Below are 17,543 nucleotides of genomic sequence, written 5' to 3'. Positions count from 1 at the left end.
TCCAGGGCCTTGGCCTTTGGAAAGGGTTGCCCTGCCCCAGGCCAGCTAGAGAGGCTCCACCAGACCATTGCTTATCTTGCCAGAGAATTGGTTATGCGAGAAGGTGGTAGGACAGACCACAGGCAGGGGAGGGGAATTTGAAGGAAGGCCCAGTATGTACATCGTGGTTTGTGGAAGAGGATCAACAACCCCATCCCACACTAAATAAAAGGGAAGTCCACGGCAGTGTGACTTTCAGATAGTTTACTAAAGTGACACTCACACCTTCTGTTCTTTGTGACTGTTGTCAGGCCTTGACTCTCAGAGCAGTTCAGCTTGTTATCTGCCTGCCTTCCACTCACAGACGGCCAAATGTCTTTAGAAAACTAATTGGTGGTCTAATCAGGGATCATAAACATTACATTGTTTAAATGGATTTGCTTTCAGTTTTAAGGTTTGCTTAAATTAAATTACTGTGATTATAGCAGATTATCATTAATAGACTATAATTAATAAAATGCATTCAGTTTTCTTTAGGAAGGCTTTGCCTTTGACAAGGATCATTTCCTCTCTCTCTCTCTGTGTGTGTGTGTGTGTGTGCATGTGCATGCTTATGCATCTGGCCAAGGGTTGTAATTGACTGACTCTTCACAGTAAGGGGCCTTATGATGGACAGCCGCCTTGTCTCCATGCTGACAGTTGTGTCTTCCTCCAGGGGCCAACACAGAGGCATGTCCAGATAATCATGGAGAAACTTCTCAGGACAGTGAACCGGACCGTGATCTCCATGGGCCGGGATTCCGAACTCATTGTAAGTGCTCAGTGGCTCCCGCTTGGATGCTCCAGGCACCGCCATTTTCTCTCCCACCTCCAATTTCATCTGGTCTTTTTCCAACTGGCATGGAGAAACGAGCTCACTTTCTTAAGACAGAGTGAGCAGTCGAGACACAGTCTGGTGTAGAAAACTGTCTCGTTTTTCCACGTGCTTTTAGAGGCCATGCCTGAGATGGAGGATAAGCAGCCAGCACTTGAGACACAGAAACATTTGGTGCTAAATTTTCTTCTTTCTTCTAACCGAAGACGTGCATTTCCTTCTCAGTCTTTTTTTCTTCTGGCAATGTCGTTCTTTCTATTTACATTTAAGGTAGCACTAATAAAATTTTATGAAGGGTCTTAAAAAGTAATTGAGCTACTCCATGTTGGCTATTTTATTGTGGACTCTAATGTAGTCTAGGTGAGTTTCTCTTATACTGAGAAGTTACACTTTGAAAACTATTAATTTATTCCAAGAACATCTTAGCAATTACTGTAATTTTGTATCATGGTGCCTTTGTTCCGGAGTCTTCCGCCTTCTCCCCCTGCTCCTTAGTTTGATTCTGTAGGGAGAAGAGCCACAGGCCAGTCTTGACCTTTTTCCACTTGTAATGTGCACGGTTCTTTCAGTAACCTGACTGGATGGCTTTTCAGAAAAATAACTTTCATACTTGAAATATCAAAAGCCGGTATAGGTTTTCACTAGCAGTCAGAAAAGGCACATGAGCCTTCATTGTGTGAGATCTTGGATCTTTCCACCTAGCTAGAGAGTGGACAAGTAAGGGGAAATCCCTGCCTCTCTTGGTGGCACAGAAGACATAGCCCTGCACTCATTTCCTGGCGGTGGCTGGCCTCCTGACAGAGGATGGATGCTGCAGGAGTCAGCAAGGGACGCAGAGGCAGACAAATGCGTTGGAGTCTGTCTTTCTTCAATGAGCCATGCTGGCTTATGTCTTTGAGTCTCCGGACCCGCTGTGTTCAGGCACTTTCTTTTTATGTTTGCGTCATATACTTTTGGGCTGTAGCAGGGATGAACTAGGAAATTGGCAGTATTTGAAGTAGGCTTTCCATTGTTGTATGTCCATTTCCCTGTTTCTTTGAATACTTTACTCCAGGACTGTTGTTCACCAGAATGTAGAAAAACCTTTTTATCCTTATCACTGAGAGGACAGAGCTCTGTGGAGTAGGAGGTCTGATGTTGTAGTCCTCTGGAGCACTTGATACATGTGCGTATGGGCACTAGGAAAGGGGCTCAGGTAGAATCGATGGCGTGTGGCTTGAGGCTGAACCATGTGTTGTGACATTCTGCCATGTCACTTCTTGGAATGGGCTGGCTGAGTAGTGAGGCTGATATGACAGAATGGTACACGGGAGGAGGGCATGAGGGATGAGCGAGGTGGTCCCGTGCTCACAGTAGGTGGAGGTGTATAACATAGACCCCAGGGAATGAGGTGGGGAGGCACAATCCTTCCTCTGAGTAGAACCAGGTCTTCTGCATGCTAAGCACATGTTCCACAACTAAGCGACACCTTCTGCCCTCTGATGAGGGATGTTGTCCTAGGGCTGTGCTCACATCGTTGTCTTCCTGCCAGCAGTTAAAATGGGCAGAGGAGGGCGAGGAGAGACCCAGACAGCACTGCACGGGTGGTAAGCCATCTTTATTGCAGATAGAATGAAGGGGGTGAAGCATGGCATCTCCTTTCAAACCTTGGGGTCCAGGACGCATTGCTCAGTCACACAGTAGTAGTGACAATACAACAGCGACTCTGCGATGAGCTCTTATTAATGGGCTGGAAACTGAAGAATGACCGGCAAGTTTCGTGGTTAATTCTCACCTCCTCTGGCATGGACTATTGTACCAAATGTCCACAGGCCAATGGGGAATCTGTTAGGACCTCTGACCAGCGTGTCAGAGCTGTGATAGAGCCCAGGTCTGGTGTCCACTTGTCCTCAGTCTTTGCTGGGAGCCTGAGTCCCAGTGCTTGTGCCCTGCCCTCCTTCAGCGGGGCGCCAGAGGCCTGTGAGCCGTTCGCCACTGTCTTTCTTGTGAATGAGGCGGCTCTCGGGGGAATATATTCTATGCTCTGCCTTGATTCACTTCCATCAGTGCCCAGTCCAGGGTCTCCCGGAGGGGGAGGGGCCAAACCACCAGTTTGCTGCCATTCCATTCCCTGACTTGGAGCAGCCTCCATGCTCCTTGGGGTCCTTGGGCATTCCTGCAGCTGGGCCTTTGCATGGTCTGCAAAGCGGGCCTGCCAGTCCTCGCCCAGCCCTGGCCTGCCCCACGGTTCAGGACACTGTCAGTGACTGAGCAGGCCCAGCCCACTGCTGTGTCGAGGCTCTTCCCCCACAGCCCTACCTTCTGCTGAAGTCTATGGAAGCCAGAAAGTGCCTGAGTGCTTCACCTGCCTGCTTCCCCTTCAGCAAACCTAACTGAAAAAAGGACTCTTAAAAAGTTTACTTAGCTGTTATTTTGTAAATCTGAGTGACCATGGGAGAAGTCTCAGAGAGAAATAACCCTGAATACGCTGTAATTACTTCCTGAGTGTGACAGCATGAAGATGTGTCAAGAAAGGCATTCACCACTTAATATTTGGGTTTTGAGACACACCTCTCAGTTGTCCACTAACTCAGAGCCTCATCTCGGAGTCTGCCGAGTGCGCGATGGAAGCGGTGTCCTGCTTAATGCACTTCGCCTTGGCCTCCCCCTTTTCTTACGGTATAGGTGTGCGCTGTGACTTCTCATCTCTGCTGCTCCTCTGTGCCATTGGGTTAGAGAAAGAGTACAGCACACATATCCCCAGCAGGCCTGAGACAGCGTATCAGTGGATATCTGAGCATGGAGAGAGGAGCAGGCAAAGGTTCACACATGTGTCTTGTCTACCTTGGAGGTTTTAAGCTTTGTATATTACTCGGGTGTGTGTGTGTGTGTGTGTGTGTAAACTGTGTGCTAGAGAAGTTGAATGACTGAGGAACTGCTTCAAGGTTCCAAGTTATCTGTCAAAATGGACTTTTGAACACCTTGAAGTTATTTCAAAAAAAAAAAAAACTCTTGAAACTATCCTCTTTGGGTCTCACTTTGTATGAGTTTCTTGAGTACTGTTTACTTTGTCATATCTCAATGCATTTGAAACCTAACATCTGTATGTCAGGGAGACCATGTGCCTTTTGTCTCTCTGATCTTGGCTTACCCCACTCAAAATGTAATGTCCAGGCACTTCCTCATATGTCTGTAAACTAATATACAAACTGAAAAGAACCCCAAAGACAAGGTTTCACAAAGGACCTCCTCTTAATTTGTCTTGCTGGTATTCTTTATCTCATAAGTGGTGTATACACATGCACATCTGAGGGAGGTGGGAGGAAGACACAGAATCAATGGAAAGCGGGTGGAAAAATACAGTAGAGGGGCCGTCAGCTTCACTGAACATTGAGGAGAGTGAATGAAGCAACTCAAGGGCGGTGATGGGAGGAGGGCAATGAGTGAGGAGGGAGCAGCGGATACATGTAAAGTTAACCTTGCTGTATATCACTTCTAAAACAACAGTATAATAAGAAAAAAATCTCGAAGAGACTTGGCTCGCTCAGCTAACTTCCTGCTTGGAACTGGCACTAGAAGCAGTGGACATTCTGTCAGGTTGCACGGGGAACAGTATCCGTCAGGACTGCCCTTTGGCAGTCTCTGCCTAGTTGTGTTATAGATGGGAACCGGGCAACTGTCACCACAGCTGGTAAGCTCTGATAGAAGCACAAGGCTTCTGTTATCAGTGTCTGTGATCCTTTATAAAAGCTTCATTTTGCAGTCAGCTATGTATCATTAGTTTGAGTTCATTATATTTGAAATGGCTGTTGGAATGCATTTCATGCATAAGGGTGAACTCTCCCATGATCCTAAGTATTATATTAAAATAAACCAAAAACACACAGAACACTGTTTGGCTATAGGAGAATAGATATGTTGTTACTCTCAACAAGCCCTGAAATTGAAGTTTTGCAGTGACCTTGCCACAGATTTGAAGGTCTGATGCTGTGGCATAATTGCGCTTCTATCATGTTAGATTTCATGGTTCCTCTTTCTCTTCCTTTCTCAAAGACTGCCCAGGCCCTGCACATATTCAGTGTTCCTCTCTCTTCTGTGTGGTTGGCAGGGTTTACTGCTGAGCAGGGGTCCTTTATAGGCAGGGATCACAGCTGGGGCAGATGCCTCGTGTTGTCTGTAGGGGCCAGAACAGACATTCGGTGGTGGCCTGGGCCTTACTGAGCACAGTCTTCCCCGGAATTAGCTGCTGAAACCATTGATACGTAGCAATGTTCCTTCTTCTATGGTATTACAGCTGGCATAGCTTCTTGAAGATGATTGGATTTGCATTTTGTTCATGGATCCTTTAAAAGTGTAACCGAGGGGGAAGGACTGTTGTAGAATCTTCTTTGCCCTGGATGTACTCCAGAAGACTGAAATTTACTAATTCACAAACATGGAAGTGTGGGCCTCATCTAATGAAGGTGTTTTCCTGGGAATGTTCACAGAAGCAGCTATAGGGATAGAAAGACCTGCCTAGATTCTCCACTAAGCCTCTGACTTTCTGGAGTCTAGTGATGGACACTTCTTTTTTCTTCTCCCCTCTGGGTACCTGATGTGGGGGTTAGGATTTTGATGTTGGTGCCAAGGAAAAAAATCCATATTTTCTTTGTGGGTGGTTCAAATAAGTACCTGACAAGCTTCTTCATTTGGAAAATAGGTTTATAGAATTGGTTTCCTGGTGAATTGGGCCTTGTTACCATGGCTCAGAAGCAAATCTTTCTGCAAGGATGCTGAATCCTGCATGAGCTGTTATATCGAGATGTTTATTCTCTTGGAATTTAAGTATATGATATGCTTTTTAAAAAATTGCTGTTTTTTTAAGTCTGTTGGCAATGGAGAAATATATTGTAAATGTTTCGAGTAGACAATGTGTGGCTCTTGTATTCAAGTATCACACAAATTCTTAATTACTCCGCTTGTTAGTAAATCTTCTGACAGAGCACAAGGTTTTCAGAAAATCTCCCTAATGCACATCTGTGTATGAACAGTGATGTCTTTATAAGTTTAAGATACTTTCATTTTATGTAAATTTATGTAATTTCATTTTATGTAATTTTATTGTTATTATTAGGGTGTTGTATGGAGGGTTTGCCATTGTATGTCAAGTAATGAGCCTAATTCTCTTTGGACAATGTCACCCCTCCCTCTGCTTCCCCTGATTTTCCCTTCCAGCTCTGCCTACAAGGTATGTAGTTGGTATTGGTAGAGCAATTTTTCTTGATTCCTGTGGTCCCCAGTGTTTTTTGTTGGGGGGGGGCTCGAACTCAGGGCCTGGGCACTGTCCTTAAGCTTCTTTTGCTCAAGGCTAGCGCTCTACCACATGAACGATAGTGCCACTTCTGGCTTTTTCTGTGTATGTGGTACTGAAGAATGGAACCCAGGGCTTCATGCATGCTAGACAAGCACTCTACCAATAAGCCACATCCCAGCCCCCTCTCCTCCAGTAGTGTTTTAAGGTTGCCCACTCCCTGTGGGTTTATGGCAGAGGAAATAAAAATGTTATCAGTACATGATCGAAACATGTTTTATAATTTCTGCATATAGATACTAAACTGCCAAGGTGGCTTAAGTTAATTACTGAGTGATTTCCAGGGTAATAAGCAGCTTTCAGTGATCTGCCACCCATCAGGCTGCATGCTACCAATTACAACATGATTAGTTTATGCTAATTCATGATTGGGATGGGACATCTTTGCATCATAGTGCTGTTTACTTCCAGACCAAGTGTGAGTGGTGGAGGTTTTGAAGATCAAGGAACACATTGGTTTGGATATCTGCCCCTGTTGTCTTTAGGTGACTTTGCACCTATGAGACTGCTTTTGTTAGCATCAAGCGAAATTTCACTTACTGGTAAAAATGCTCCTAAAGAGTCACCCAACAGTGGTAGGCTTTGTAAAGTTGTCTTGGCCTTCTAGACAATGTGATAGGGAAAAGTTCCCACCCCTTACTTGTTTCTAGTTCTTATCCTCAGCCATGAAAAACTCTTTCAGTGGAAGTGGTCATTTCGGGTTCATTTAGTGATTGTGTATCTTAATTCCTACCCGCGTGTGGTAGGTCCCTCAAGGAAAACTGTGGTACCAGAAGCCTCCTTGCTCTTGTCACTGTATGTGTGTGTGGCGGGGGCGGGGGGGGGTGTTCAGCCGAGGCCCGGTTTTCCTCACCCCTTTGGTACCCAGCTCTATGCAGCAGGCCCCTGAGCAGCCTTGCAGGGTGCCTGGGGGTCCTTCTCAGTTGGTTAGCCGATGCCTTTCCTGTCTCTTTCCCTTTCTGGGAGAGGCTCCTGGAGGTGGGGGTGGTCAAGAGTTTACAGATGATTATAGAATGTATCTGGGGAACCTCTTCCCCTCCTCCCCTGCCCAGGTGAGGGCGCCTGCCTTCCTTTTACACATAGCTCCGGTCTTCATCCATTTCTTTCCCCTGAGCAACTTGTCAGGGCTGCAGAAGCCTCTGGTCCAAGTCCGCGTGCCCTGTGGCTTGCCAGTGGGTTCTGGACACTGGTAGGGCTGGGTTGATTTCACCGAGGAGGCAGGTGCTAAACCCAGCCAAGGCAATTACCCCCTCCTGTGGAGCAGAAAGGCAGGAACAAAGCCAGGAGCTGTCCTGTCCCTGTGGCTAGGATCCCCCCTGCTTGGTGGATGCTGTAGGGTGAAGCTGTCTGCTGGCACCCAGGGAGCGTTGTGGTGGTGACACTGGCTGAGGTGAGCTGCCCATGCTGGAGCTCTTTAAAAGTTACACTTCACACTACAGGCATGTGGTGCTCTAAGCCTGTTTGCTTCCCTGCCCATCTTAAAAAGTTAACCTGTCTTGTTGGTGTCCAAGCTCACGCTAGGGAGCTGGGCAAACCTGGCAGGTCCCCTATCTCCAAGCCAGCGCAGGCAAGGCTTGACGGTGCCCAGATCACAGCGTACCTGGCTTTGTCCTTCCCGGGACCCATTCCTTTCTTCACTATGATTTTCTTAGCTTACTTCATATTTTTCCAATGTCCTGAGGGTAAGAAATGAATTTAGAAGCCATACAAAACAGTATGTTTGAGTTTTTATTTAAAAATTAGTAAAGAACTTGATGACAAGTATAATAATTGAAGTCTCTACCTGTAATGGCATGAGTTACGTCTACATATGGGGAAGACTGATTTACCGTGGTTTGGTATCAAAGTTTTCACTTCAATCTTCCCAAGAGAAGGATCACCATCTGTCAAGGATGAGTTGCAATTAACCTAGGAAATGGTTTTTAAAATATATTTTTCTATTTGGGAGATGGCATTACTTTTAGGGTGAAATTAGTTTATCTTTAGAGTTTTCTTTTTGACTCTAACAATGCTTATCTTTTTATTTTTTAGTTTTTTGGTCAAGACTAGTTGGAAATGGTGACCTCTCTGGGGCTGGGATGTGTTCTCATCTGGACACTGCGCAGTACTGGCTAGAAAGCACTCCATTCAGCTCACCAAGAGGGGGGGGAGGGAGGGTTCTTCTGACATAAGGAAAGATAACTTGTTGCAAACATTTTCATAACTTCAGTTAAAAACAGTATAAAAAACATGAAACACGTTTTTTTTAAATATTGAGTCTACGTGAAACAATTGCACTTCCTTCCTGGTACAGGGTCAACTTGCTTATCTTCTTGCATAAAAAGTAATGTCTCAGTTCAGTTACTGCTATTCAGAGATTTGAATGATTATATAATGTTTCCACAAAAGGGGTGTGTGTGTGTGTGTGTGTGTGTGTGTGTGTGTGTGTGTGTGTGTGTGTGTGCATGCACGCGTGTGTGCACGTAAAAGAGAGTTAAATATGTGTATGCATGTGTTAAATATAGCTCCGCCATCTTGTTAGCGTCACCCCCAAAGAATGCTTATATATTCTCTTACTTTCTCTTCTTAGTTCAGCTCCGATTGCTGGTCAATGGCTCCTTTAGAACCCTAACTTGGGAAACTAAAATGGAATTACTGTTGAGTTGGAAGAAAATGTGTGGCAAGAAGTAGCTTGAATCTGGAGGAAGCAGGTTGAGACCCTTTCTGTGAGGGAGACCATGTTGTATTTGGCCTCTAAGCCGTGAGTTGGGTGTGGGAGCACACAGTTAGACAGGAGACCAGATTGCTGCACAAAAACTTGAAGACTATGTTTTCTGGTATGTCCACAAACTGTCCAAAATTTCCGTTGTACCAATAAATAAATAAACAAATAAATAAATAAAAGGCAAAAATAAAACTTCCTACTTCCTATTGTGGAAAGCTGAAACTTGATAAACAGCGTCATTAGCACACAAGGGGATTTCAGTTCCTATAAAAAAGATATTTGCAAAGGTGTGAAGAAACCAGTGGAAAAACAAAGGAATGGAGGTTTACAGTTGCGATGTGTAGTCAAAAAGAACTCTGTTACTGTGCATTTAAAAAATACCTAAAAACATTGGATTTCACAGCTTTCCCCTAAGTACGTCGCGTAGCACAGCTCACTAACAAGTTACATGTAGGTGATATTAAGTTTGTCCATTGGTAGCAGCTAAAAGAAACACACAGCTTCACTCTGAGGTGGCCAGATCTTGCACGGCTGTGACAGAGTGTAACGAATTGCATGAAACGTCTGGCCGTGCTCACGGGGGCCCAGGATTGATCCACTAAAATACTTCCTGCCAGGGCCCGATGCCTGTGATTTATTGGTGACAGTATTATCCATTGTTTATCTCAATGTGTGTTTTCAAATTCTTGCCAGAATGTATCATTTGGCCTTTGGGTACCAAAAGATTAAAAACGAGATCTTAGAAAGCTTAGTGTCCTGTAAGCTCTGACCCTGTCAACTCTCAGTGATTAAAGGCATGTCCTGACTTTAGGGACCTCCTGGCTGCTGGCCATTTGGAAAAAGAGCAGTAAACATGTTGTAGGTCTGGGGATGAAGAGGATGTTAAATTTGAGGTGTCGATGTGACACTGAATTGTGGTCACTTGGCTTAGCGCGACAGCACATGAAGGCAAATACACATAAAGTCACATTTTAGAGCTTATTCATGGTCTCTGACCACGTGAAAAAATTGTGCTTTCTCCGGAATTTGGTGTGCTGAGAGTTGCACTTGCCCCCCCCCCGCCCCCCAGCCCCTTGCTTATTTGCAAAATGAAATGTAAAAATGAAGTCCTTTGCAAACGTAAGGCTTGCTTGTTTCTTCTCATTATTTAAAAAAAATAAAGGCTTGAAAATAACTCTATGGGTGTTAGCTGTGTCCAGGGAGTGATAACCCGCCCATCGCTGACTGGCGGTGTAGTTCTTGAGCTAGGGATGGGGTGGGGGGCTGGTAGGGGGAAGGGGGAGGATTTTTACTGATCATCTTGACTACATAGGCTTTCCTCTCAGTCTCTACATCCCACATCAGAGAACTGAAAAGAGCAGCTGGCTAGGTGTGCCCTTTACTCTCTTGCTCTGTTAATGATCTGTTGGTACAAAGGCCTTTTTGGTAGGAACACAGGGCGAGAAGCGGGGAGCGCGTGAGTCTGCGCCTCAGTTCCCTTCATCCTGTTCCTGTTCGTTTTGGAAGAGGATTGACTTAATAACTCCTGTGGGTTTTAAAGACGGCCTCAATACTCCGATCACCACGAGTCTTAAAGAAACCAGAGTTTCCATCTTCCGTGCTTTTTGGACTCAGTTTTGGATTTTTGCTTGGGTGTCGAGGAGTAAGTCTCCTGTGTGTAAGGCGAAGGTACAACCTGAGTTTCCTCAATTGGATGCAGTTTCTTCAGCACAGGCTGCAATTTGTCTTCTTGCTGCTTGAAATCCAGCTCCACACTAGAAAGACAAAGGAAGACTTCAGTACGTGTTCCTTCCTGTCTGATAATCCCCCTCTGGGACAGCAAACCGGGGTGACAATCCTGTCTGGAAGTGGCTGTTCTTAGGTGACTTTATACATTCATAGTAACTGTACGGCATCCTGTTAAGCAATTGGCTATATTATGTTTTAACTTTAGCTTGCTTTGAAATTGCTTTCAAATGAGATTATTTTCACATGAAAATAATTTACTTGCTTTCATGGGTGGAATAATGCAGTTTTGATGTATGTAGCTGGTGTGGACATCTGTAAGGTATCTGTTGAAATGAAAACCGTGCAGTGAGTGATCTAATGTTTATCCTGGACTGTGCACATATCGCCATGTAGTGGGAGTAAGTATAGACTATCCTAACACATACCTGCCAGGCCCACGCAAGCTCTGTTCTATGCAGCTTGTCATCAATCAGAGAAATCTATTTATCACCTCAGCCATCGTGCAGCAAAATGACCTTGGACTGCATTCTCCTTGTAAAATTTGACTCATCCTAGGAGCCAGAGTGTCTGACTGAGGCTAGGGAGCGCCTGGTGTTTATCAAGTCTACACCATTTTATAATACGCAATTGTTACCAAATGGATTTTCAGGAAACAACACAGATAGTGTTTGGGAAAAACAACAGAAACTGTAATTACATTTCCGCAGCCAAAGTGTGCAAACATGTAGTTCCAGGGGAAAGATGTTTGCCAGTAGTGATGTTTTCGTTAGAAAGATACGATTAAAGATGGCTCTTCAAATGTATGTTGCTACTCAAGAAGTTTCTATGAAGAGTGCTTTCAACTCACCTGGAGTCGTCCCTTCTCCCCAGGACAGGGCTGTCTTGGCTGCCCTGCCTTTCCCTGTCTGGGTTCCCTGGGTCTGTGGGACAGAGTCACCGACCCACTTGCTATATTTCTGCCACTATCCACAGCAGTGGGGATTGCCTTTCTGTGACTTTCCCACTCATCTTCGGCACCCTGTGGTTTGGGCCAGGGAGCTGGAGGATTCTGTGTCCTCTTTCCTTGTTGAATCTGGTGGCCAGACGAAAGGTCACTAGATTTCATTAGAGGCTCAGCAACAATAATAATGCAAATGTTCATAACCTTTTATAACTAGTGAAAACCATAAACCATGTATAAACATGAAACCCTGTGGATTTAGGGAACCATTTATACTAACCAAATTTTGACATTTTGAAAGACAAAGTAGCAAAACTATATTATCTGGAGTTTTCAAAACAAGTTCCAGTCCTACCTAATGGTTCTTTATGTTTTTAAATTCATTGCTACATTTTACCAATGGTCAAAGATTATAATATTCCTAAAAATATCCCCAAAACTTCTTAGACATGTTTATGGCTAGTTACCCTATGTTCTTCAAGCAAACTCTCTTTTCCTTACTTCAAAGGCCCCTGTGAGATCTGCCATGCATAGGGAGTGGAGTGAAGGCTCAACTTCATCATCCTAGCAACTTAGGAGGCTGATATCTGAGGATTGCAGTTCGAAGTCACCCTGGGCAAGAATAGTCTGTGAGATTCTTACCTCCGCTTAACCACCAGTAAGCCCAGAGTGGACATGTGGCTCAAGTGGTAGCAAGCACTCCAGCACTGAGTGGATAAAAGCTAGGCAGGTGCACCAGACCCTGAGTTCAAGCCACCCCCTCCCTACCCCATCCCCAAACGGCTCATAAACTCCAGTCTCATGACTCCAGAATGTGTGAGAGTGAATGGTGGAATGGTCCCTCTTAGAAACAGCTGTGAAAAGTATAGGCGTACGTCTGCACTGTGCATGTGAAATTCAGGCCTCAGTTCTGGAGGTGGTGAGCGGGTCTGTGACTCCTGCCCCAGTGAAGAGCCAAGATGGAGGTCTGGCTTAGGTCCTGCATCTTGTTTAAAGCTTTATAGTTGTTGTTTTTTTTTTTCCACTTTGAAAAAGGATAGTAGTTCCTGTCTTACTGAATTGTGATAAGAAGTTTCCTCCCTAAGAAAGGAGTCCATGAAAGAATTTCTTAAATACATGTTGTGAATTGGATACTTATTTTATCCACATCATTATTTGTGGATCACTAACTTTCCAGTGGGATCAAGGGCTAACTCAGAAAGAGATCTATTAGAGACTTCTCATTTCGCTAGCAAACAAAAACCCCTTGACTGAGTCTCTGAGGGGTGGCATGCTGGGCACCGGAGAAAAGTGCTACCAAAGTGCCAGGGCTGGTTCTGAACACCTGTCTTCCAGGTTGGGGCCATTTCAGATGTCCTGCGTAGGTTTTTGGGTTGTCAGGACAGTGGATAGTGCTAGCACTTCTTAGAGTTAACAGTGCAATCCTGGGTACCTGTAATTATTGAATTCCCATTAAGTAACTACATTGGGAATCCTGTTATTAACCAATTTATCACACCGCAGAGCCGTGTAATCACAGAGTAATCTAATCTGAGTCCTTGTTAACAGAATGACTCGACTTTATCTGTCGAGTAGACTCTGTCCATACTCCTCCAGAAAGCTGTCCTGGCACACTGCAACCAGATTGGGCTTGGTGAGCCACCTGGAGCCTTGAGAGCCTCTGGGACAGGCCTGCAGTGGGGCGATGGAGGGAGCGAGTGGCGGTAAGCCCTGTCGCAGGCTGCCACGTGTACAGCAGTCAGGTTGCAGGCATATCTGCTTGTGGGGTCAGTGTGCATCACCAGGCAGTCACAGGAACCCTGGCTGCTAGCAGGCATGTTTGCACCGTGCTCCACTGCTGTCTGCTCAGATTTTCCTTGGTGTTAAGCTGCTATACCAAATCACTGAGAGGTGAAGCACACAGCTAGACACAAGCTTGAGTCCATCTGTCTCTGGCCAAGGTAGAAAGGGGTTCCTTTAGTCTTAACAACTAACTATACAGCTAGAAGAAACCTGTCTCGAGGACATTCCAGGCCGCTGCAGCTCCTCTGACTAGCCTTCCATCCATGCATGGCTCCTTGTCCAGATAGGGCCATGGGGAACCTGGCTGATGGGGGCTGGTGATGGCTTTCACTGAGACACTGGAATGACCTGCCCCCATCGGTAGCGGGGATTCCTGTGCATGGCTGCGGTCACAGTGTTGTCTTCTTGAAGGACATTGTTTACCCCTCCTGGAGCACCTGTCATCAGTTCCTAGCAGGGTTGTCCACTCACCATCCTGCTGCCATTCAGGTCCACAAATGTCTGGTCACTTCCCACTTATGCGCCCACCTCCATCCTCCATGAATTCCTCCTGCACATTAACACGGAACTCCATCTGTGTCTACACTATTTTTGGCTTTCTTTTTCCTGATCGCAGGTGCCATGGCCAGGGGAGGAACGGTGTGCTGTGTCCGTTCCCAGCAGCTCTGTCTGAACCTGAGTCACGGCAGCTGCCTAGGCAGTGTTTCCTGCATGAATACAGACTGGAGTCTGGAAGGCAGGTCCTGACTCAGTGCTCATCCCAGTTGCCCTGACCCTCCCAGTGGGGTTGCTCTTCTTACCCTGTTCCCAGTGTGAGGCCCTGCGTAGCACAGACACACGGGGCTCCTCGTGGAGACAGTGAGTGATGCAGCAGGGATTTAGGCAGGCAGTCTATGGCCTGACTGCCCTCTGCAGCACTGGTCTGAACCGTGTTCTGCAGGATGCAGCGTGCCGGCCTGCTCCCTGCTTCCTCTCCCTAGGTGTCTGCAGGAGCTTGGTGGTTTGTTGGCACCTTTAGGATTGGCCTTCAAGTGGCTAGTTTCTGGTGCTTTCCTAAAGGGGACTGGTCAGATCATTGGTTCTCTGTGCCTTCTTCTGTGCCAAAGGAGGGTCTGAGCCCAAACTCTTGTTTGTCCTGTGATGATGTTGCTTCTAATGGCCATCAGAAGCAACCAGGGGGCCTGCACCAGAGCAGAGCTTGCTCTTCGCTGCATGGGCAGATGGAGTGTCTGAGATCCGGATCCCTTTGTCTCTTTAGACTCCATTCAGTTGTCCAAGTCTCTGTCCGTGGCACTTAAAGCAGGAGCCTTTCTGTGTGCTATCCAGCTCAGGGGCCTAAGCTGGCATTTGTAATCCCCAGGCCAGCAGCTATGTGCATCTTGATGAAGGGGTAACACCTCAGCAGGTTAAGCAGTCAGAACAGTGTCGTGGCTGCTGATTTCAGAGCGTGAATCTCCGGGTCTGGGGCCTGGCAGGCTCCCCCCTAGTGTCTGCCCTTAGGCGGAGGCAGAGTGTGAGTTTCACTGAGGAGAAGGATCCCACAGGACGTCTTACTATTTCCCTGTGTGTCGCTCTTCATTGCCTGCTTGCACGTCCATTTGTTCCCCTTGCTGACAACAGAACCTCCCCGTGTGTGGAAGCCCTAGCTCTGCACACCTGCGCTCACCTGGACCCCACAGTGCCATACGAGCCGACGCGTGCTTAAGTCAGGTGGGGGCTGTTTCTTCAGTCTTCTTCTCTTAAAAATGAGTTTTAAGTATGCGGACTGTCGTAACAAAATTATTATCATTATCCTATATGTTTCTAAAGAAGTAAAAATCTGCCCCAAATGTCAGGCTGTGCCATCAGTCACACTCAGCTTTGCTTCCTCCCTGGGGATGGCTAGGTTTTCAGGGCGTCTGCTCCCAGCCACTTCCTAATGAAGAGCAGGGTCCTCCTTTGTGTCTGATGCTTCCACTGTTTGTCTGTCTGACGCTAGTAGAAGTACCTGGGCCTGCCAGATTGCTTTGCAAGCTGTCTCCAACTCCTCAGGTTTACTGGATGCAGTCAGTCTCTGACCTCATTCCCTCTAGGTAGCGGGGAAGAGTTCAAAGTAGATGACTTTGGCTCCAACTACTTGTTTGTTTTCTGGAGTGGAAGAAAACTTGAAGTCTTTGATTTCTCTTGTCGGCCAGTGCCGAGTGGCTCAGTGGGCTGCAGATCCCAAGTCTCTGCTTTTAATTCTCTTTGAATTAGATCACAGAGTCCCTGGTGCTAACCGTGGCCCTGCACCGATTCATGCTCTGCTGCTGTGGATAAATCAGCTCACCTTGGGGACCGGAGCTTCCCTGGCTGTGAAATGATGGAAGGGACGCGCTTGCACTCACAGAATGGTCTTGGGCAACAGCGATGCGGGCTCAGGGGACCTAACTCTTTGGGGTTTGGGAAGCCTCTTAGCGTGTAGGTCGAGTAAATCCAGCCCCAAAGCACAACGATGTGAAGAGAAGTCAGCTAGAATCTGGCCAGCTTCGAGCTCACCTAATGGGCAGCACTGCCTCTGCCGAGAGGAAGCCAAACGCTAGGGTTCACTTCCGGGCCCGGCACTCCCCTTTCTGTGCTACAGGAAGTTGGGCAAGTCTTTTGCCTTCTCCTCCAAGCAGAGGCAGAAACGGCAGCGTTCTCTTCTGAATCTACTCTCTAGGACCATCTCTGTTTGGGCAGAATCAGCTGTCTGTCATATTCAAAGCCGGTTTTCACCCATGTCTTCCCTTGGTCTTTCCACACACCGCTGACGGCCACCACTCCCCCGCCAGGCTGAGCCCTCTGCACCCCCTAGACCCCAGCTCAGGTGTCTCCCCTGCCTTCCTAGCAGCGGGGCCCAGCGAGTGTGCCCTCAACGAAGTCTCCCGAGTATTCCCACTGGTCTCACTCCGAAGTGTCAGCATTTGCTCTTTGGGACTTGAAGTATCTGAGTCTCCACTTCTCTTCCATCTCTCTTGCTTTCCTGTTGCCAGGGCTGCTGTGGGGAATCTACAAGGCCATTTCACATTCCTGGTCATATGTCTGCATTTAGGTGACATGTCACCCCTTCTTCCGGTGGGTTTTCTGGAGAGGCCAGGTCTGCCCCCTTTTTGATTGTGTGTAAGTATCCTTCTCCTCTACCAGCTTCCCTCCATTCTTCTCCTTCAGCATGGTTGATGTAGGCTGGCAGCTGGTTTTGCCCATTGAGGCACAGATTATACTGGATCCATCTTTCATCTGCAGTGTGTTTAGCAGTGCCAGGCTCAGAGCATGCTCTCTGTGTTCTGAATCGCAGTGAACTGATGAGCTCAACCAAATCCTCCTACTCCACATCTCAGCCTACTGCTCCTGCCCTGTTTGCTCTCTTACATTCAACATTTGTTATGTCTGTAGAACTATTTGTTCTACTTGTCTAGAATTCTACTTATCCTATTACTTGTATAATTTCTAATGCATGTTATATAATGTCTGATTTATTATACACATGATCTCATGTATGTAGATGTATGTCTTATATATCTACATATATATATGCATGTAGGTCTCATCTCAATACAGAATTCGTACCTGTTGAACACATTAAACATAGACACAATTCATTGTGATTTTGCATTTATCCCCCCAGCGTGTATGTAATAGGTACATGTTTATAGAATTGCTACCAACTTCCCATATCTTAAGTTGGAAATAGGCAGCCAATCAGTCAATAATATTCATACTGGAACTGGTATGTTATGAAAAGGAAATTATACTTCCATACCTAGCATTCACTAGGTATCTTGGCTATAAACTGTACTGTGCATTGTCTACCATCTGAGTTAGACGGAGCTTCCTGGGTGCCTCTGAAGCTGTGGCCTGACCTCCGTGAGATTGTGCTGTGCCCGAGCTCAGGCCTCGCCCTCACATGCTGTGCCCATGCTACATGCTGTGCCCCAGTCCCGGCTGCACGTCCACATCTGAGGCCAGATTAGATGCTCTGGGATCAGCCAGCCCTGTATTAACCATGGGGAGGCAGAGGCAGACGTAAGTCATTTTTATGACCTCTGCTATGATAACGTCCCCAGCAGGAAAGCAGTCAGATGACAACAGGATTGAAGCATGTGTATTCAACATACCTGATGCCATCATTTCTGTTTCTGAAACCACAGAGGGTATATGTTGTAATTAGAAGGGATCAGTACTTTATCAACTGTGGTCAGGTAAGTGC

The 17,543-nt window shown here is 46.4% G+C and overlaps 2 protein-coding genes across 3 annotated transcripts in view; one reads left to right on the top strand and one right to left on the bottom strand.

The window, feature by feature from the left end:
• Nucleotides 1-17,543, top strand: part of Dock1 (dedicator of cytokinesis 1) — a 437,833-nt gene that overhangs the window by 167,931 nt on the left and 252,359 nt on the right. For both annotated transcript variants that reach the window (XM_013021945.1, XM_013021944.1), the window contains exon 27: nucleotides 695-790. In XM_013021945.1, the coding sequence (XP_012877399.1) occupies nucleotides 695-790 (96 nt within the window). The remainder of the gene's footprint in view (nucleotides 1-694; nucleotides 791-17,543) is intronic.
• Fam196a (family with sequence similarity 196, member A) overlaps nucleotides 10,457-17,543 on the bottom strand; it is a 37,842-nt gene continuing 30,755 nt past the window's right edge. Inside the window, exon 3 of the mRNA XM_013021946.1 lies at nucleotides 10,457-10,640. Within this exon, the coding sequence (XP_012877400.1) occupies nucleotides 10,457-10,640 (184 nt within the window). The remainder of the gene's footprint in view (nucleotides 10,641-17,543) is intronic.

This window comes from Dipodomys ordii, unplaced genomic scaffold, assembly GCF_000151885.1.
Source record: "Dipodomys ordii isolate 6190 unplaced genomic scaffold, Dord_2.0 Scaffold58, whole genome shotgun sequence".
Taxonomy (NCBI): Eukaryota; Metazoa; Chordata; class Mammalia; order Rodentia; family Heteromyidae; genus Dipodomys; species Dipodomys ordii.
The sequence above is the reverse complement of the archived record's forward strand: the minus strand, read 5'-3'. Positions and strand labels throughout refer to the sequence as shown.